The sequence below is a fragment of the Centrocercus urophasianus genome, unplaced genomic scaffold (genome assembly GCF_019232065.1).
Source record: "Centrocercus urophasianus isolate 14NV4802_14NV808 unplaced genomic scaffold, USGS_Curo_1.0 seq_18, whole genome shotgun sequence".
NCBI classification, from domain to species: Eukaryota; Metazoa; Chordata; class Aves; order Galliformes; family Phasianidae; genus Centrocercus; species Centrocercus urophasianus.
In genome coordinates, this window is record NW_024884733.1 from 26570749 (window position 1) to 26593135 (window position 22387).

Genomic DNA, 22387 nt, shown 5'->3' on the forward strand with positions numbered 1-22387 from the left:
GAAGAATGCATCTAGGGATGGGCATACTGGCAGGATGAACTTCCTCCTCAACTCTTCCAGTGAAGCCTTGTTCTAAACGGCCCGTATGCAGCCATTACTCAAAAGTAAAAATGTTCTGTTCCGTTTCTTGTTTTCATTCTTTTATGCGTCTGGGGACTAAACTGCTGTGAAAAAGAGCTCATTCTCACAGGATGTCTCGCCTAATTCTGCAGACAAGAGAGGTTCAGCTATTCCAATTACGATGAGATAAGAATCTGAAATGTTGGGATCGCATCCATCCTGAATTGAACTTTGAGTCGTCCAGAATCCATCCATCATTATTTTTGCCTTTAATTCTGAATTTCAGTAATGCAAGCAAAGAAGGAATGGAAAAGAAATGGCTGTTTATGCATTATAAACCATAAAGGATGGCTCTTCTTTTTACCTGAGTTGCTTTAGTTTAATGTAAAGGTCCTTCTGAGTGAAATTCCTTTTCCACTTCCATTCTTTCTTCCTGCTCAACTGCTGCTAACCAGCAAAGGTTCTGCCTTTCATGTACAGCCAGTCATGGTGTGGCATTTGCAAGCAGAGTGCTGTTAGGACACACCTGATGGCTGATCCAGGGAAGATGATCCAGGCTGGTAAGCATGATCCAAATCTGAAGTTGCAATCCCTGTGCTGTCTTCAGATTGTCCGAAATCCATACTGATAGGATGTCTGACACAGGGATTCCTCCCCACTGCCACGTTTGTGCATTCCTGCACATCACACCATGCCACGCGAGACTGATTGCTGAGGAGGAGTCAGAGGGTCTGAGAGGCAAGGTATCACACCTCCCATAGAACCAGCCTGACTGCAGTGCATAGGATCAGCACATGAAGCTAGTTATGGAGGGAGAAGGTCCTTCTCCAGCCCTTCTGTTTGCTGTGTCAGTCTCGAATCCCTCAAAATGCACTCACAGTGAATGAACTCAGGGGCCCTCTTTGGGCTACAGCCTGAGCAGTTTACACAGAGAGACAGAGAAAATAAATTTGGTCCATGTTCTGGCCTGACCTTGGCCTGAACCTGAGAAAGTGAATGCCCCTATCACACCAACATGTGTCTGTAGAAGTACAGTAAACACAAATGGGGGTCACTGACCCTCTCTTAGTACAGCTCCATGCCAGGAGTCTAGAGTTTTGGGCCATCCGCCCGAGTACTTGTTAATAAATGTCCATTCTCCATCTGCGAAGGAATGTAGACAGGGCATCCTGCCCTACAAAACACAAACTGAGAATAAAACAGAAAGAGAATCTCGTCTGTGCAGAGCACTCACATCCACCAGTCTCCAGTCACCAGACTGACCCTGCTGCTGTGGGCTGTGCTTGGGGGACATCATACCCACTAACGCAACACTGCTTCTGTAAGCCTATTCACCTGCCCAAGGCTGAGTTCATCTCTCCTTGGCTGATGGGTCTGTGAGGCTACCTCAGTACTGGAGAAGACAGAGGTCTGGTGTAGTTCAGAGCAGATCTAGATCGAGGCAGGAGAGCCTGGATCCCCACTGGAGGGCTTGTGTTGCTTCTAGGTTTGTATAGGCTCTTCGGCTGCCTAGGAGTTGACTCTATTTGAGATAGACTCTATTCGGGATAAGATTTTGGGATCTCTTTTCTAAATCCTTCATTTTTTGCTCACAATTTTGGGAGCTATGTGTGTTGTCATGCTGTGGCTGCCAGAAATTCAGTTCTTCTTGGGCCACAAGGACAACAAGCGTGCAGCCTGGTGGAGGTCAGCCTTCCTGGGACCAAAAGTTATCTAAGCCAGGAGGTTGTAGTGCTGTGTGAGGAGTAAAAGAGCCTTCCGCAGAGAAAACTCCCAGCGGTACAAGGGAAAGAACAATAAGTAAATAGAGCAGTACCATTTGCATAGATTTTATTGTGGATGAAAGTTTGCTCACTGGTGTTGTCAGCAGATAAGGTGCAAGAAGCAGTTCTGAGGGAAAGGAAAGCCCATGCGGAAAGACAGAGCTGGCTGATCCCATGACTTACATCCATGCCCAGAGCCCTTATTTTTGATTTGCTTTCGTGCTATCTAATCTTCAGCAGATATTTCTTCAGCTTCTATTATTGCAGTGTCCAGCCACAGTCTTTTCTGAGAGTGTTGGTGTGAAGACAGAGTGGTGCCAGGAAGGGAGAAAGCGAGGAAACAGCTGATGCAGAGCCAGGTTTGTGTCCCATCACCTGGCACAGCATGGGAGAGCTGCTGCCCTCACCGGCCCCGGCCCCTCCACCTCCTCATGGAGAATTCTTCCACGTGCTGTCAGAATTAAAAAATTGCACCACTTTTTATAAACCTCCCATTCTGTGTCCGCAGGGGTTCAGGCTCCCTGGGCTCGGCTCTGAGCTGTGCACGTCTGCGGAGCATGTGGAGGACACAGCTAGCTGCCACCTCCGAGGGAGGGCTTTATGGATCCCCAAATAATTACAGCATCACTGAGTTGAGTTGTATAATTTCTTGGCAATATACTAATTAAAACTAGGTGTTTATACAGAACGCTTGTTTAAGCTTCAGACTTATTTAAAAGAATCTACATACTTACAATCACTATATATCATGGCTTTATTGAGGACCACATCTTTCATGCAGATTGAATTCTCAGGTTGTTATTAACATAAACGAGCCCACGGCTTTCTGCTCAGGACTGAATGCTTGCACTGCATCTGAATCACGCTGGTATTTCATTTCACCATCTAGTATTATTTTTAAAATCCTACGTTTTTTTCCTCTCTGAACTCTGGCAATTAGGAATGGCTCTATGTTTACTAGGAGCAGAGTCCAGCAGAGCTGAGTGTTTAATGTGATGAGCAGCGCTAGGAGCTAGCAGAAAAGTCAGATGCGTGTCGACACTTATCAAAGCTGTTCTGCTGCTCAGAATGACTGTTCGTGATACTTGTTTCTTGATAAACTTCCCCAGAACACGATGTTACTGGAAAAAAAAGATCCACTCTGAGAAACAGGCAGGTGACACAGTTGAGTCAGCAGCTTGCAACAGTGACACAGGCTTACTTTCATGAAAATCCCCACTGAACTCTTGTCTTCTGCATGAGTCTATCTCTGCTGTAAAAGCTGCTGCTGCAGAAGTGCCCCAGTTCTTGTGTTCTCTTGGTACTGCTTAGCAGAAATCTTCCCGCTACGCTTACGAAGAGGGAGATTCCTCGGCTCAAAAGTTGTAATAGGCACAAAACTTTCCTCTTCTATGAGTGAGTTGCCGTGTAGATGCTAGGGACTGCTGATACTTGCTGGGGGAAGTGATAAATGTGGAAAAATAAGAGGCCCTGTGGAAACCAGGCAACCCTACCTCCCGTCCGAGGGTTTAATCACTGAAGTCGCAGCATTTCCTCGTGCAGAAGCATCTCAGCATTCATACATAGGTGGAGAGCACCTCATGCTGTGCTTGAAATATCAACTGGATTTGAGAGAAGGCTTTGTGCTTTCCTACGGACCTTTCTTAGCCTCCTGCAGATGGTCCCATTGCTGAGAGGCGACGTGCCTTGTGAGACATGGAGTCCTCCATGCTGCTTGCCATACTGCCCTAATCCCGCATTCCACCCATAAAGGACTTCGCTCCTTAAGCCTTCACCCTCTTTCTCCTAAATATTAAAATTATTTTCCTGAGTGTCATACCGTATTAAAGCAGAATGAAAATGGGTTTAACAATTGCTGGCATGGGGCTTCTGTACAGCATGTGTGTCACAAATCATGTCACTTTTCAGCAATAGGGCTGCTGCCAGCGGGAGGCTCAGAAATGCTCATGTTAATCAAAAATTTTAATTTCAAATCAAATTGACAGTTTACACATGGTGAGAAATGCTTCTCACCATGTGATATTTCAGTATGCTACACTGGGCAAAATGGGTGCACTTTCCTGTTAAGAATTTTGACTGCTGTATCTGCAAATTTATGGGTTTCAGCGTATTGGGTATGGTGAGTGGTTGATCTAAGGGAGCCCCTTGGAGAATAGGAGACAGAAGGGTTTTCATGCAGCCTGGCACTGGTGAGCCGCTGCTGGCACATGCTGCTGGAGAAATGACAGGTATTCAATAAACATCACTATGGTTAAGAGGGAGATTTAAGGGAGGGAAGGGCTGCGGTGCTATAAACAGGATTTGAAACAAATGCGCTTATTTCAGTCCGTGATTAGTCTGAATACCCAAGTATTCCACACCAGTTTTTAGATATCTTTACATTTATTGTCACCCTGACGTTTTACTCAGCATCAGCAGTAGTAGTTGCAGTATTAATGCTCTAGAACAAATTCTCATTTGAACTAGCACAAAAGCGAGCACGCATTGCGCTGTTATGCCATACATGACATGGCACTCATCCTTTGGTGTGAAGAGCTGCGGGTTGTGCTTGGGGCATGTGCTCACAGCACTGTTTCCTACAAACCCTCACTTCTGTGAGCAGCTCCCTGCAAATCTATGGACAGAACCCGGCTGGGAAAACTGCAGCTGATGCTTGGGTGGGAGCAAGAGGAGTGAGGACAGGGAACAGAGCACGTGCAGTCATTGGTCTTGGAATTGGGGCTGATGTGAAAACATCAAGAGAAATAACTCTGTGTTATTATTTCGAGGAGGCAAGCCTTTCTTTTTATTACTCTTTTTGTTGTTGGATGCCATAAATATTCCATAATGATCATCCCAGTTAGATCTCATCTCTTTTACTTCGGAAGGCTTTTGAAGAGCACATTATTATAAAAGCTGCCAAATGGGTATGACCATTTGTAATGATTTTTCTTCTTTTCTTTAATATTTGCTTTTTGGATTGAAGACCTGAAACAGAAATATGCTAATTTAAGACATCTGTTGTTTTTCAAACTATAGGCCCCTATCGGTATTAATGCAGTTAGTTTATTTATCAGATTGAGTATATGGTGGAGATAGAGATTCTTAGTTTTTATCGTTATATCAAAAAATTGCATTTAACTGACTTCTCACCCAGATGAGTTTCGAAAAGTACCCTACGATGTTAGGAGTCATCAGAAATGAAAACCACACCACATCTCATCGATCTTGGAAAGATTTCCATTGTGCGAGGTCCTTAAACATGAACTTGAAGGGCTTTCAGTGTTTCAAGACCATTATCTTCCAGGGATAAGAGCTATCCTTGTGTCCTCTGCTTGGGTAAAGCCTGACATGATTGATTCCAATCTGTGATCGGTTCATTAAGAGTAATAAGTTGCCATTAATTCCAGTATCTCTGTACTTAGATATAAAATGAGCTGCTTCTCCTAAGAGCTGAGGCTGCTGTGGACCCGTGCAGGTGGTGCTGGTGACACAGCCAGGCTGGCACCACATTTGCTCAGGTCCGCCTTTATTAATTTGCAGCCCAGATGACACATACTGAAATAATAATGAGGTGGTGCTATTATTAAGGATTCCAAAATGCCGTGAGCATGAAAGGCTGTGCACAGTGAGACGCTGCACGTGGGTTCCCCTTCTCATCCATAACACCCATCCTTACGTGCGGGTGGACCCGGTGCAGGCATTGCGCAGCATGCAGACCGAGCAGGGCTGAGCAGCAGCACCAGGCAGAGGAAGCCAGCAGCAGCTCCCAGTCTTCCTGTCTGCTACATACAGACCATTTATCTTAAAAAAAAAAAAAAAAGGCAAATAATTTAGCAGTGGTTTTGCATACTGTGAAGGGTTAACAAAACTTTCATTATCACACTCTATTAAGCCAGGACCAGGAAACAATTTCTAATCAACACTCTGATCTGGGCAGGGATTGTGCAGTCTTTTGTAGGAGGCCTCAGATCTGTGTTCTCTATTCTCACATGCTCACTTCCAGCTGTTGTCATTGAAATCCCACATAATCTCCCCGGGTCAAAGGGCAGTCATCCATGACTGCCGCTGTTAGGAGGTTATGCTGATTTCTGTTGTCAAATATTGGCCCTTTTCTCTTTCAATCACTCCCATTCTACTTTTTTTAACAAGAAAGATCCAGCCTAGAATTGTATTACATGACTTTAAAGTCTTAAAAGTGTTCCTCTATTGTACTGACACGACATGCCCTGGACGGTCTAATCCATTCTGCCATGGCCACAAAGAAAGTTCTGGTGCTTCCTAAATCCTCTGCCAGCACCAGGTAGGTGAGCTGGGGAGAACAGAGCCGGCGTGCCGAGAGGGCTGGTTATTTCCTAGGAAAATGTGTCATTTGTCCAAGGTCAGCTGTTGCTGTGGCGTTAAAATTAAATCAGAAATAACAAGCTGAAATACAAGTGGGAGTGTTTGATGGGGAAGAAAGAGGGGTTTCGGATCCACCATTAGTGTATTATGTCGTGCTTAACTCTTCTACGAAAAGTCCATGTATTAAAAATGTAGTATAATCTACCACTAAAGGTTTGTCCTGTACAAATTTGAGGAACGTATTTGCTACAAAGTCATTAAACGAGGCTCTTATGCCGGCTCTGGAGATCTATATATGGAAGAGATCTCTATCTGTTAGCAAATGCAGATTTGGTTACAGCTACCTTTCGTACCACGGGTGCCGCTTCCATCTGAGGCGGATGGGTGAGAGCTCAGACCGAGCCCTGCAGGCTTCAGTCCCCGCAGCGTTTCGAATACGGAACAAACAGCACGAATGCTTGGGCTGCTCACTGCTGCGGTGCCCCCAGCCCCTCCACTTGCCCTGCAGGGAGCAGGGAGGTGGATGCATGCAAGAATGTGTGTGTGCACATGGGCATATCCCAAAGTGAGTGCATCCTGCTCCCTGGGTGTGCACATGGACACCTCACCATGCCCAAGGCTGTGCTTCTTGAAGGAGTGCAGACCCTGTGGCTGCAGTGGCCTGGTCAGCCCATGCTTAATGAACTCTCCTCCCAATTAAACAGAGTATTAATGTTATGAAGGCCTTGATCAACGTATATGTATTCTGTCTTTTGCTGTCTGCTGCGGAATGCAGATTAGGACTGTCACTCACACACTCCTCCCCAGTGCTGCTGTGGAAGAACTGATCTTCTGGGACTCCTCGGGGTGATCCAGGTTCCCTCTGATAACGTCCTCTCTCTCAAGGCCTGCGTGTGCTGTGTGATACAGACATTAATTTTCTAATCAATACTATTGCTCCACATTGTTTGTGAAACATGGGATTATCTAGATAGAGGATAAAACCAAAAGGAATCGAGTTGCACTTTGAGCAGAGAGGGCTTTTCTTTTAATCAGGCATTTGGTTAAGATAATAGGCTTGAGTCTCTAATTGATTATTACTATTTTAAGGTTTTAAGATGGCTTCGTATCTTGAGATGCCAAACGTAAAAAGGCTTTAGAAATTGTTTTGCTGCTGGTTTGGGAACTTGTTGTGTAATTTCGAACTACTGACAATGAATTGGTTTCCCAAAAAGCCGTTCTCCAAAGCTTCCTGCGTTGTTCTTTGGACTGTAGAGGAAGAGGAGTGACGGGATTTGGACTTTTTCATTTTCCAAGGCTTAGCCCTTCCCCATTATTCTTTAATTTCGGGTTTCTGGAAACCAGCTGTATCTCTCTTTAGAAAATACCTTGCATATTTATGGTGCGATCTGACTGTTTTGTAATGAAAATAATATTGTGGGATTACACAAAGAGACCTGCTGATTAAATAACAATAATACCTTGAGCACCTTGAAAACATCTACTGATATTCAATTAAGAAACAATAACGCAGCGAACTTTAACCTGTAGACCATATTCAGACCTTCTACATAAAAGTAATTGCATCAGTCATGATTTTCTCAAGCTATAACACAAGCTCTTGATTGGTCGATCAACGTCTGAGACTCCTTTTTGCAGCATTAATTGGGAAGGCAGACAATACTCTCCCTGTGAACTAGATTTTAGGACGAAGGTTAGTTGCCTTTGTACACGTTTACTCATTGAAATAGGAATGTTTGCTTAATAATTCAAAACAAATAGCATTAGACAACAAGTCCTAATCCTGATGTCTCCTCTGCCAGAGTAAATTAGGAGAAAATTAGGTGAAACTTCATTTGATCAGTGTAGAAGGACTTGTTTAAAATTTCTTTGAGATCAGAATTAGGCTCCAGCAATTCAAGCCTTTTCTTCTGGCTCTTTTACTGGGATCTAAAAGAATATGTAAATCGCATTATGAATTTTCTTCCCAATTAAAGCAGTCATCAAGCTGTATAAAGATGGCTTTCATGTTTTACTTGCTACGACTGTGTTGTATGGTATTTGTACACTATATCAAATGTGTTCTTGGGTAGTGCCGTGTGCCTGTTAGCCGGTATCCCGATCTGCTTGACTCAGCTTGGTCCTGGGAGACTGGATTTTTTTGCCCCGGCTTTTTCTTGGGCAAAAGAAAAAACCCATCCTCAGGAGCCAAAGTGAGGTCTTGTGTGATGACGTAACTCCTGCGGGACAAGACTAGAGTTGAAAGCAAAGATTCAACAATATCCTAAAGTACCCGCCTGGCTTTGTCAGCCCATCTTTCTTTGTCAGCCTGGATAAGCTCGTGCTTTAGTCAAACACGGGAATAAAATGAAGCGCATGCTGCAGCTGCTTTGCTGAGTCAGGGCTGCCTCGGCTACCCAGGTGTCTTAATTTATACCCAGAATTTCAGTGAATGGGCTCTGGTAGTTTGTTATAACGTGAGTAAAAATTCTCTCAGCCTCATTTTGAACACCTGCTCTCCTACCAAAACGTGACTGCCACACAAAACTGTAGAGATAACCAGATCACATGCAGCAATTTCCACATCCTATCTTTGGGATATTTAGTAAAGTATCACCGTGCACACTTTCCAGTAAAGCGCTGTATGAGAAGTAAATCTTGCAAGCTTTCAAGATGTTTAATCATCTTTTCAGTAAAGGAGCTCTTTAGTGCTCACATCTGCATATGTAATTGCTTGACTTTACCTGTATTTTTTTCACTCAGAGTGAAGTAGCACAAGCAAATTGATATGCATTTGCATTTTGACCTTTGTTAATAGGCGCAGAATGTTTTCTTTCCATATTTTGTCAATCCTGCTAGCACCCAGCCGTTCTTCTTTGACTTGTCTAGCTTCTTTATCACGATTCTCTCGTTCTCTTCTTGCACTGTTATCTCTGCTCAGCAAAACCTGCAGTCTCAGGCCTGGATTTTGCAATCTGAGCCATACAGGCAAATCTTTAAACTTTCATGGAGTTCTACCGAACTGCAAATTCAGAGAGCAACCATCCATCAGAATGAGTTCAAGACACAGCTCTTAGCCAAGGGCATCGCTTCTGTGGGTACCAAGGCATTATAAATGATTGGCAAAACAAGTCCCTGATTTCCTAATGTTTATAAGTAAACAACAAGTGGCAGAATTGTGAAATTCACCTTTCATTTGTGAAATGTTTATTTTCAGCACTGACGGATGAAAATCTAACCACTCTAGTTAGCTGCTGTTGTTTAATGATTGCTATTGCGTGAGCGCACATAAGAAATGTTCCTACAGAAATAAGCAGACATTTTTGGTACACTCAGCAAAATCAGATGTTATGAATAATAGGAGTTACCAGGTCCAAGCTAACTTAATCAATTTTTCTCATACACAGGGGGGCCCTGAGAGGTGGAGTGTATTGAAAGCCGTTCTGCTGCATTTTCACGTCTGGTTTTGCCTGGGCATGCTAAATTCAGGTGGGGGGGGGTAGCCATGCCACAGTTTTCACTGCACGATTACAAAGGGCTCTGGGCTTTCCCTTTAAAAATAAGCCAACGGACTTAGCGTAGCTGGGATTTATTTCTACCTATTTAAATCTCACCTTCACTCGTCGTGTGCTAGGAACCTGCCTGGGAGATGCAGCTGAAAGTGGACACCGGAGCAGGGCCAGTATGGTACATGGTGAGAAAAACAACACGTGACAGATGTTCGTAGTACTGCTGAATGCACTTCTGGAAGTTGCTCAGATACCGTCATGATGAGCACAGTGTGAGAAGTTACATAGCATAGACTGGCTTCCCTGCGAAGGGCTCTGCGGAGTAGTAAGCGTCCTGGCCCCCATCCAGCAAGGCACTTAAGCATATGCTTAATTTTAGGCACATGAGTGGTTTCAGTGAAGACCTAAGAGAATTATTTTTAATTCACAGATCATTTAATTCAATAGGCAGGTCTGCTGCAGCATATGAAAAGTAGGTCTTCATATTAAAAATACTCGGGAAATTGTCAATGAGCAAACATTGTGTAGGGCCAGCAACCGTCTCTAAAAAGCAGAATGATGTAGTCATCACCTTTATTGCAGCAAAATACAAAGCAGATGAGGCAAAGGCATTTACAATTATCCGAGAGCTCTTTCTAAGTGGAAAATAAGGAAAAATAAAAACTTGTAGGAGCGTTTTCTCATTTGAAGTAGAGAAAAAATTTATTCTCTTGCTGTAAATAAAAACCTTGTTTGCAGATTGAGGAATTTGTTTGTGTTGAATTTCGGCATCAATTTCAATATTTTATAGTACATTTATCTACAGCTGGAGCATGACAGATTTGTGTATATTTATATGTTTGTGTACATAATACATATGTATATACACATACACAAGGATGCCCAGAGATATACATATACACAGTCTGAGAACTCATCATTATTGCTGAAGTATAAAAATGCGCCTGATGCAGAAACTTGTCTTAAGTCTGTTAGCTTAGCAACTGCGTTCAGCTGGCACCGAGGAGCCACTCGGAAGCAGGGCAGGGTCTGTCTGCCAGGGTGCAGATTAACTGGGGGCTGGGAGAGCTGCTGACCTCCCCAGGGCCTTCCTGAGCCTTTTCCTGACCCCAGCCCATCACCCTCTGCAGTCCCACATGCAAAGTGCCTTCCTCGTGCTTCACGTTCTGCAAGAGGAAATGGCAGTGAGATGTGCTTCTTTGGAAACAACCCCAAAAGAAAAGCAAAGAGCAAACTAGCATTAGTGCCACGGCTCGGGTCGGTCTGAGGAGGTGGGCAGGTATCGCTGCACGGCGCGATGTACTGAACGTAGGGAAATCCTGCTGCATCTGACAAACAATTAACAATGGAGCAGATGGTGCCCCTGCAAAACATTCAATAATATATGTGTGCTTGTTGTGGAATCAGTGACTCTAAGTAGGACAACCTTAAAAGGTATGCCACTTATCCCGCGGGCAAGCAGGACTTTACAGTCCTTTTAATAATCTCTTTATCCTGTGATTTCTCCTCTGACCCTGATTTCAAAAGCAGGAGGTCAGCCTGGCCCTGCCACAGCCTCTCATCGAGGTCCAGCGACGCCCCACGTGAGCCACCGCAGCCCACTCACACGCCTACCCTGGGCAGCAGCCTGGAAGCTGCTCCTTTTGTCATTGATCATAGCCGTGAAAATTAAATGAACATTTGGTGGTAGACATGTTTTCAGAGAAGAAGGAAAATAGTGTTATGCAAAGTGTAATAACATTTTGATACCGAGTGGAGAGGCATTCCTTGCACAGGGGGGGCGAGTGTGGATGGGTGCACCCCGGTTCCTGAAGGCAGTCTCAAGTTTCAGCTTAATGCTTTTCCTAGGCAGAGATTTGTTTTCCTCTTTTTTTTTTCTTTTTTTTTCTTTTTTTTTTAATGAAAGCTTGTTTTAAATGTTGGGTTTTCTTGATGGGAAGGCACTCGTTTAATTTTTTTTCACCAGCCTCTTTTTTAAGATTTCCCCAGTGTAACCTCAGAAAATGAAGAGTACATCTTTAAATCTTGTTTTGTTTGAATGAATGGGTAGATAATCCTGATCAGATGTTTCTTTAGAGAATAATGTTTAAAACGATTATGGAACTTAGCTGTCCTGTCTGTTTCCTAGGTACAGTATTTTCAATTCTATTGTGAAGTCATTAGGGGTCATCTGAGGTAACCGTTTATTAAAATAGTCCTCTTTTGTTTCAGATTTCCTGTTGAGATGCTTTAGCATGTAAAAATCTCCCTGCTGATGTGTCATGTTAGCTTTCCTAACCTCTAGATAGAAACCACAAAGCAGCCTACGTAGCTGTATGACTAGTTACCCACCTACATAAACAATAATTACTGCTAAGTGGGAAATTAGATGTCACATTTTAAGTGTAAATGCAAGCAAAGTATTTGAGAATACTGTCATTAAATGCTTAAAGCTAATCGCAGTTCTCTCACTCTGTTTGTTTTGTAGGACATTTGGGCTTCCAGGACAGTTTTGTCACATCAGGTGTTTTCAGTGTGACCGAGCTAGTAAGAGTCTCACAAAGTAAGTATCATCTGGTGGCTGTGTTGTGTGGTTTCTGCAATCCCAGTTTTCTTCTCTGGTTCTTTATCATGTGTCCCTTCCCCAGTTCAGAAACAGTGTCAAAAACTGGGAGTCCCTTCTCCCTGCTTCTCTCTGGGGGACGCTGTTTATGTGCTATATCTTTTAATGTGGGAAAATAAAAGCTTACAGACTAAGAAGTAAATTGAAAAAAAAAAAGTGCTGCAAACTTGCATGTGTGAGTTGATAAGCTTATCTGGTACTCAGATGAAAATGGGCGGCCTCTGTGTAAGAGTGCAGAGATATGGCTGCAGAGGTCAGCTTGCTGGTGGGCCTCCTAGGGGATCCAAAGATTCTGCTTTCACCAAACCTGATCGTTAGCGTGCTTCAGCCAGGAATTTTTCATGCCACCTCTCCGCGTTGTGTTCATCAATTCCATGTGTCCTGTACACCTGGGAATTAATGAACTTGTAAGTAATGCCAACAACTGTACCATCTGAAGATCTGGGATTTCAGTTGCTTGGGGGCATAGTTCTTTAAGTTCCCAAGGCCCGCCTTTTCCCTTAACTGTATGGAATTCTGCCTTGTAGAAGGGTTTGTTTTTTGACCTTTAAAGAATGCTAATGCCCCCAGCATGAATGACACACTGCAGCATGATCATTACAGGCTTGTCGATACCCACTAACAACAGTGAATTAAGAGTACCTGTCACCACCTTGTTCCATTGATCAAAGGCGCATTGATTGTATTTTGCTATGACATAATCCAGATAGTCCAAGGAGAGAACATGGACAACCTCTTGCAGGGAGACTGCAGCTAAAGCAGGGCTGTGGGTACCCGTCCTCTGGGGATCTCTGCAGCCATGCTGGAGTTTACATTCCCACAATTGCCACTGCTCTAGGAAAGCCACTCAACTGCATGTCCCTTTCTTACCTTAGGTTTGTAACCAATCCATTCAGTACAGCCAGTGATAAAAATGATTCTCCTAGATAGCAGGAATAGTTGAATATATAGCTCTGAACGCTGAAAACTAACTGGCACAACCCCAGCAAAGAAGCTGTGGTTTTGACTCAGAACACTGAGTTTCTGTAAGGATTTTCCTGTTTTATTTCCTCTTTTGGAAAGGCTTGCACTCCCTTGTAAACTGGCTTTGTAGTCAGAAATAGGAAGCTGCAAGAAAAGCATGAACAGTGGGAGATATGTGGGTGTGAGAGGTATATGGACAGGAGAGAGAGAGCGAGTAAAATGTGAAGCAGTTATTTCTTCTGAGTTCCCTTCCCTGAGAACTGGTGGGAGTTTTGTTGGAAGGACAAAGTCGGGAGGACTCAGAAGTTTGTAAATAGTTCACTTGCTGAAGTGCTCAAACAGGGGCTTTGACATCTAACTTGCTGCACTATATGCACTACCTTGTTGGTACCTGCAGCCATGGTGGACAAAGCCATGTTCTCTCCAGTCTTTGAATGCCTTCCTGTCATGTCACATTACTCCAGTGTGACAACACAAGGCTTTTGAAGCCCAAAGGATTCTCCCTCCCCCCCTGCAAGGCATCCCACTTCACCACAATCTTATCTTCACCGCAGGGGCACTACACAACAGAACTGCCTCTGGACTCTGTCAGCCGTGCTTCATGTGTGCAGAGGACAGGGCTGCTAGAGAAGTGCACTGCTTCAGGACTTACAGCCATCCCAGCCCCCCAGCGAGTTTGGCACTGACCTCACGAGAGTCATGTTTCCTGCTTATTAGTTTTCCAAGATATTTTATTGTAACTAAACTAAAACATCATGCATCAAAAATCCTAGCATTCAACATCTTTTGCAAACAAAGTATGAACTGTGTCTGAGACATTCCCTCTGCTTTCCATTGAAATGTACCACCTCCAACACACTGAGCAACTGCACACAGAAAGAGCAGGACAGGCACGAGCTTCCTCTAAAATAAAAAGGGATGATGATAGTCAAAATGAAAAGCTGAGCTCTTGTCTGCCCCAGGAATGGGGGTTTGCACTCTTTTTCGTGGGCTCTTCAATAATCCTAGGAGGTCAAGGCCTCTGTCTTATACCCTGTCCACAAGCCAGCACCTCTACCAAAAATAGTGTCCCTAAAGCATATCGGGATAGCACTTCAGAACTGACTCAGAGGGAAGAATGCCAGCAACTGATTTAGCTGCAGTGCTTTTGATAGCACCCTGGATTTTCCTTGGAGATGCCCCAGACATGTACTGACCAGCCTTGTTTACTCTGTGAGGTCTGAGAAGTCCACAGACTGACATACCATGGCTACCCAGTAGGATATGTTTAGTTGTAGAGTCTAGCAACAAATTCCCAGCGAAGTCAGTATGAATTTGCATGCTGATATTCAAAGAATAATTTAACATAGTGGAGCAACAAAGTAATTGCTGCATATTTGCCTAAATTGGCATGTAAGGGCTTTTAAAGAGTGTGCTTTTCAATATAACTCTTGCTGGGTGGTTTATGTATTCCCATGTCTTCATTTGAGACCAGTTCATGAGTCATGCTGGGGAGCTCAGCTTATGAGCAGCCATTATCCAGACCCACCGGCAGCTATTAAACCTGTAGTCTGAGAAATCGGAACGTCCTCAGTCCATTCCCCTGGCTTTTACTTTGAAGAAGTCCTTGCATCTTTAAAACCATCTTGGCTAGGGAAGCAACAAACCTGCCTGTCCATAGCAGCCCTCATGTTTAGCCTCTGCTGTCTTCTTGTCTGCTCCTTCTTTGCTTTCCAGAGGTGCGTGCCTGACATTATTCTTTCCATGCTTGCTTTCGATAATAAAATGATAGAAACGTGATTTCTCATGGTTTTAACTGGCCTGTGGCTTGCTGCTGCTATCTAAAGTTTCTCTTGGGAAATATTATTGGCAGCAATTTATGCACCAGGTTTATTTAGTGAGTTCTCAGAGTTGAGCATGGCATGGAGTCTCAAGTAGTAGGCAGTTGTCTCAGTCATGCAAATCTGGGGAATTAATTAATCAAGTGAAAGGTCAGCTGTTACCATTGTCTATCTTATCCATCAGTGCTGATCGTCACACTTTCTGTGAGCTATTGAACCAGTCTAGACTGCTTTGGTAACAGAAGCCTGCTTTCTTCAGTCCTGGAGCTGGAGATTTTCTTTCGACATGATACCCAGCTACTGAATCTTGCAGAGCCCGATAGAACAGAGAAAGTAGATCATTCATGTTCATCTGAAAAGCAGCTTGTTCTCTCTCCATCCGATCTGCTGTGGATGTTGCAGACCACGCTGTCAGCTCTCTTACATTATTAGCAGACAGAAGGTGTGAGCAGCTTTGGAGATGTTGTCAGTCCACCCCAGATACACTTCATATAATGGAGAAATTCGTTCTCCCATCTCTAGAGAGGCTGACACCAACATTCTCAGAAACAGAAGAGTTGAAGATGTTCATCTGTGTGGACTCAGCCTGTTGTCGACCAAGCAAACCCTGTGTGCCCTAGATAGGAAAATACCTGCATGGGAAGGCCCTCTGTGAGAGGTGCCGACTGGGAACTTGGTTGCTGCTATTGGCTTATGGTCCCGTTGGGTGGGAGCCCATGCTTGGCAGAGGCTGGGGGGCCGGGGCAGGGTTAGACCCGGTTAGACTGAGTCTGCACTATGTGCTCTTGTGCAGAGAGCTGCTGGGAAGATCTCCTCCCTTGGAGGTCCTTCAGGCAGCCAGATAAACTGTGCTGCCCAGGATGTGAAGAAAGATTTAGGATTTATGAACATTCGCTAGAGCCAAATGAAACATATTTGTTTTGTGCTGTGTTATTTGTCAAAATGACATCATTCCTCATGCTGATAAACAAGGGAATTCTAACTGCACCCTGGACTGAAAATGCCACGCTTTGAGTTTTAAGGCGTTAGCTGCGAGCAGTGAGGAGCTGCACAGAGCAAGTGGGGTGACTCCTACTCCCTGTCATGAGCCAGGGAAACCACAAGCACACAATCGTACATGCAAGTTGCTTACCACTTCTGTATAAACACAGAAATGGTTCTGCTAATTATCCTTGGAGGTTATGCTAATTCCGCAGGTAAGAGGTGATTCTGTGGCCGGGGCATTTTGAGGATCCGGGGACCCTCCAGCAGCGAGTGCCAGGCTCGAGGCAGCCTTGCTGTGGTTAGCGGCTGCTGCAGCAGAGCCGAGCATTCGCGGAGCGCTGAGCCAGGCCCTGGCAGGCAGCAGGAGGCAGAGAGCTCCCTGGCTGGGTGCTGCTGGCGGGGGCTGAAGTTGGTCTCACTGCCACACGGGCACACGCATGCGAGAAGTGAAAGTAATTGCTGCCACTCCCAGCACTGAGCGTGGGTGCAGCGGAGGAAACACGACTTCCTCCCACCTCTCGTCGAGAGGCCAGGCACAGCCAAAACAAATTGTGGGGAATGTTCTGCCAGCCCCACCACGAGGTGCGGGGTCTGGGCCAGGCAAGGCTGCGAAGGGCTGTGAGGACACTGCTGCCTTCCCACAGCCTGGGAGGGGAGAAACTTTCCTGTGCAGAGATCTCAGTGCTGAGCGCGTGAGGGAAAGCCACAGCATCGTAAAGCAGCTCTCTTCCAACTGCAGCCTGAATGCTTTCTGCTATGCTAAGCGTTGCACTAGTGAAGGTTGTTAAAGAAGTCAGCAACACGAAAATTAACATTTAAAAAAGATATTCTGTATTCCTTAGCAAAGCGCTGCTATCCCAAATATTCTATTTGGGCTTGGCTATGAGAGGAAGAAAAAAAGATTATAATAAAAAATAGACTGCAGGCATAGAGCGAACAGTTGCCGTGACCTTGCCTTTTGTATGCCATTACACAATTCAATGGCAGTCCACTCAAACCTTGCTCTCGATCAATATCCTATTAAAGCAGCACAAAAAGTCTCTATAAACTTAGTGGTTAGCTATGTTTATAAATGGAACTCAGCATAATTAGATGGTCAATAGCGGGCTGTACTTGTAATTTTAAAATGAACATCACACATTTCATATCTGTTGTATTCAGCGCAGCCTCTTTGTATCTAATGGCACGGTGTGTAGGAGACAATGCCTTGCACAAAAAAAAGGGAAAACAGATCCCCTTTCCTCTCTGCATCAGCAGCACTGTGTTTCCCTTTGTTTATGGAGTCACAACACAGGAAAAAGTTTATTAGTCAAATGTCATGTTTCTCCCATTTAACCTTAAACACATTATCACCTCGCTGCAGTGTTACACGTGTAATGATCTTAGTCATATCCCAGCCCCTCATAAAAATAAATACGTAAAGATGGAAAAAAGAGAAGCTAAATATTAACATGACTAAAAGAGAGTGCCATGTTCCAAGGAAGACAAATGCCAGCCTGGCTGGTTTTATTTAGTGGGTTTCCTGTTCTCTAATTTAATAAATTTTTCAAAATAAATATCCCAATTGAGTTAAGTCAGAGAGCTTTTTGTTAATTTCTCTGTTATTTTTCTTGACGTTTCGGGCGAAGATCTGAGCTAACAAGCTGGCAGCGAGGGAAGAGCTGGCAGCAGGGGGGAACGGCGGCCTGGGACTGGGATCGGCCACTGCGGAGCCCCCACACGCCGCCCTATGGGGCGAGCCGGGCCTGCCCTGACACAGGGCCTTCCTGTGGGGCCGGCAGGCTCCCAGCTCTGCACACGTCTGCGGTGCAAAGGGAAAAGGGGTCCTTCCTCCTGCAGCCCCGCCAGGCCGTGGCCCTGGGTCAGGCACGGAGGTGGAGAGCATTGTTTGGACTCGCGACTGAGACTTCTGACATCTTTTCCTGTTTGGGAGATGTTCCTGAGCTATCAGGAGGCTGCTGTACTGCTTGTTAGGACGGAAGGCAGCATGTTTTGAGTGGCAATGCAGCAGTGAACAGAGCAGCCATGCTGCTGAAGTCCAGTGCGGGAGGACTGAGGTGCTGCCCAGCTTCAGGGCTGAAGCCGAGACACAGAGGTCACAGCTTTCAGCCCTCAGCCCTCCAGCACTAAAACCTCTGCAGAGGAGCTCTGCTGCTGTGGGACAGAGGTGGGGTTTGTTTTGTAACCCTCACGTTGCACGCAGGCTCTTGCATGAGGCAGCATTCAGCCCTTGATAAAGAAAGCATCCTTCCTCATATTTGCTACTTTGTGCGTTAGCAACACTCTGGTTCTACCCCGCAGCTCTTCTGGAGGTACATGTCTCTTCCCTTTAGAGCAAGAGGTTGAGCAGAGATGTCCAGGATTTGGGGAGAGAGGGATAACAGAGGGAGGTGAGAAGAAGCACAGAAGCATTATGCAGATGGCATTTTTACCTCTGTATCTATTTGGAATACAGCTGCCTGAAGTCTTGCAGTGGTTAGGAATGTCACTGTGCCTTTGAAAAAAAAAAAAAAAAAGGACAGTGCCTTGATTTGGTGCTTCCCTTCTTCCATTTGGAAAATAAAGTCTGCTTAACCTGGAATTTGGGCTTTGGTAGGCAGAGGGTGCAGAGGAACCGAGCAGCGAAGTGTTTGCAGAGCAGAAATCTGTTTGGCAAGGAAGTTGCTGAAAACTGTGGAGTAGATGCTGCAGAGAGTACCTTTATGATTGATTTCCATTCAAGTCAGACTGACTGCAGTGTGGTCATTTTTCTAACCCATAACTGCTCACACTGCAGCAGTCTGCTATCTGCAGGGTGTCTGAATTATAGCAGTCCATGTCCGTGTTACCTTTTACACAAATTACTTACACTGGTTTCTTTTTCCATGCAAATTCATCAGTTTTACAGCCTCTTGTAGCTGCTGTCAGGAAACTGTTGCAGAAAGCACAAATTGATAAAATGAGTTAATTTTACTGCACTTAATTTTTCTTTCTTTTTTGTTAACGCACCCTCTCATATACGGTATACGGGAAGCGTGTGATACTTAAGGAAAGATAACAAAGGGTTCGAGTGTTCTTGTCATAAATTACTTCCCAACTTCGTTCCTTTTAATGGTCATTCCAGATTTTTTCAAGTTTTAATAGCGTTGTGTATTTTCCATCTCATGCTTTTAAAAGTCCGAGGCTATCCAGGCTGTTCCCTTTCTGTCTCAGTGACGTTCTTAAAAGATCCTTGCCAAACAACAACTAATTGTCTTGTGGGGATGATGAGGCAGCTGCAAAGCTACATTATTCCTCTGTCAAATCTGACATTGTGAGCTCCTTAAGTCTTGGGGTGAAATACTGGCCCCATTACAGTCAATGGCAGCACTCCCAGAAGGCCTGCGTCTCAGCCCAGACATGTTTGCTGGGCGATACGAGCTATCCTGTCTTCATTTCCTCACTCCTGCCCCGTCGGAGTGAAAGATTTTTTCGCCTTTGAAAATGGGCCAGGTTCTCAGACCAAAGATTAAACTTGGCTCAGCATCTTTGTGTGGCATTGAGACTGCTTCGCCTTTGTTGCTGTGAATCGGGGCTCTCAGACAATACGTTCCAGGCCAAACTTGTGCTTTTTATTGTGCGGTATGTCCTTTTTCCGATGTCTCTGAAATGTGAGAGAAAATCGTGATCTGTAATTGTCAGCTTCCCAAGTTGCTTTGTCCTGCAAATAGCGATAGGACAGCAACGGAGGCTATGGGACCACGTGTCATATAGTTGCATTTTTTTGTGAAATGCATTATCCATTGGCTTGAACATTAGACTCCTCTGTTCCCAGAAGATTGTGGCACGTGGGGTTCATAGGCTCATGCTTGAAAACATTACAGTATGTAGGAGCTCGTAATATTTTAATGGAAAACCAAGGCTCTAGGACGTGGAAATGAAAGGCATTCATATCCCTTACAATAAAACTTAGGTGCTGGGTAGTTTAGTGAGAGGTGAACGGTGGAAGGTAGTCACCAGATAATGTTTCTTTTGAGACAAATGTCTCTAGCTTTGATTTTGCTGAAGGAGAGACCAGAGCAAAACTCAGCTGCTCACATTCGGAAGAGGACTTGGGTTTCTCCTCTGCATTTGTGCTTTCTCCGGGGAGATTTGTAACCTCTGTGCTTGGGGATGTGCATCATGTACACACCAGAGGTCCTGAGGTGTGTATTTCCCTGCCTGTACGGCTTACAGATTATGACAAGTACACTACAGGGATGATGCAGCCTATTTGTAACTGTACTAATACATGCACCATTGTCCTAAAACAAAAGCAACGAGTTTCATTAAATGTTAGAATTATATTAATAGAGAAGTAGTGCTTAAAGAAGCTGAATAGAAGTGCCGTCATAATTGTTTGGGTTTTTTTTAAAGAAAGGGTATCACTGGAGGAGTGTAAGAAAGAGTCTGTGCCATGGAACATTGTATTCTGGATAAAATTTACATTTTCTTGATTGCAATGCCAGTTTCCATTAGCATTTCTTAATTTCCACATCCCACCTGTTCTCATTGTGAAAATAAACACACACACGAGTAAGAAGAAAATGATTTTGAAGTGCAATTCATGCCATATTCACTTGAGTTACTGACTGTGCTCTCTTTTGTTTTCCCAGCACCAATAGCTGCAGGAACAGGCCCTAATTTCTCCCTCTCAGATTTGGAAAGTTCTTCATACTACAGCATGAGCCCAGGAGCAATGAGGAGGTCTTTACCTAGCACATCCTCTACCAGGTAATTTAATCTCTGCCTACTGCCGAGTTACTTGGAAACCCAAGCAAACGTCATTACTCATCTGGAAAAGTAACCATTAATTATTTGACAAGTTGTTTGGGGGCCTCAGGATGGGAAGCTGCTTCAGATTCACAGAGCTGAACGTTCAACTGGATTGCTGCTAAAATTCTTTTTGTGTATACAGTCTGTGAAGGAAATCAGTTGCATTGCCCTGTGTAACCTCTGCCTCCTGTGTTGGTGTATCAGGAGCAGTTCTACTGGAACTGTTGAAGTTTTACTGGTGGCAGAAGAGAATTGGGAGCATATTGAGACCTGTCACTTTGTCCTGGCTGGATAGCCTTAAGATAGACTTTTGTGCACCCTTGATCTTAAAGTGTTATCTCTGAAACCAACATAGGTTTAGGGCCTTACTCTATAATGTGTTCAGGTTTTCAAATTGCATTTAGAAACTTGTGGCTCAATTATTTGAAAACTGTGAATTGTTAATGCCGATGACTGCCGAGTCTCACTGGGGTTTTGGCTTAGATGCCACCTACCAGACAAGGATATTTTTTATTTTTTACCCTATCCTTTTACTTTAACCATCCATGAGATTAGATTTATAAACAAGCTCAGTCACTCTAGTAGTCTTGAACACTATTAAAGAACCAGATTGATTTTTTTTCCCCCACAGCCAAAACAGATCACTTATTTCAAAGACATGACAAGAAAGTCTAACTCCAGCCCAGGGTTGTTTTACATTTTTATCTCAGTCTGCAGTGCCACCAGCTTTGCAGTAAGCAAGTACACATGTAGAAAGGCTCTATAGTTTGAATATAGCTGTTGTTTTTGTTTTCTAAAAAGAAAAGCTTTGGAGGGATGCTCTTAGCTGTAGTTTCTTAGAGATGGAAGCAATGGCAAGAATATTTTCCATCTTGCACTTAGTGTACATTAGGAAGCTTGGCGACTACAATTTCCATTACACATCAGTTAAAAACTTAATTCTCTTTCTTCTTTGCATCTAAACTCTGCACCCACCCTATGTTCAGTGCTCATCACCTGCACATCATAGGTTCTCAGGTAGAGTTTGATTGTGACTCCCAAACAAAGATGTGGGGTTATTAGCGTTACTTGAGAGCTCCGTTCTTGCTCTTCTGTTCTTCTGCAAATAGCTAGCAGTGATAAGGACCTAATTATAAACAGCATGGGTAGTTAATAACTTTGTAATATGTTTGTTTTCCTCTCATTAGGCTGTTCCCAGTAAGAAAAAAAATGTATTTCTTAAATACACAGACTCAGAGGAATTATCAGGCGGTAATTATATTGTACGCACACAGTTTCCCCTATTGACACATAACAATTCTCTACATTAAGGAATGGCCAAACCTACATTCCGTGCATACCACAAGAATCCTCCTTCCTGTTACTCACAAACTGCTTTCTCGTACCTGTGCAGAGCTTGGGGTGAAGAGCTGTGCAGAGGCTGCATGTTTTAGACCAGTAGAAATAGGAAGATTTTATGCCTTTTAAATATGTTCCCTCTATAGAAGGGAGCCTGTTCTTGAATGCTTTAAATCTTAATGGAATACAGATTCGGGGTAAAAAGTGAGCTGACACAGCCTTGGAAAAGCACTTAAAAGAGAAATTCTCAGTAATGTCCCCACGCAGTCTGTA

At 44.1% G+C, this 22387-nt stretch overlaps 1 protein-coding gene across 11 annotated transcripts in view; it reads left to right on the plus strand.

The window, feature by feature from the left end:
• NFIA (nuclear factor I A) overlaps positions 1-22387 on the plus strand; it is a 232346-nt gene that overhangs the window by 137828 nt on the left and 72131 nt on the right. For 9 of the 11 annotated variants that reach the window (XM_042819914.1, XM_042819915.1, XM_042819917.1 and 6 more), the window contains 2 exons: positions 12102-12176; positions 20617-20734. In XM_042819914.1, the coding sequence (XP_042675848.1) occupies positions 12102-12176; positions 20617-20734 (193 nt within the window). Of the gene's footprint in view, positions 1-2090; positions 2183-2331; positions 2568-9759; positions 9847-12101; positions 12177-20616; positions 20735-22387 lie in introns of those variants that run through there. The other 2 variants (XR_006168994.1, XM_042819921.1) reach the window with 2 other exon arrangements.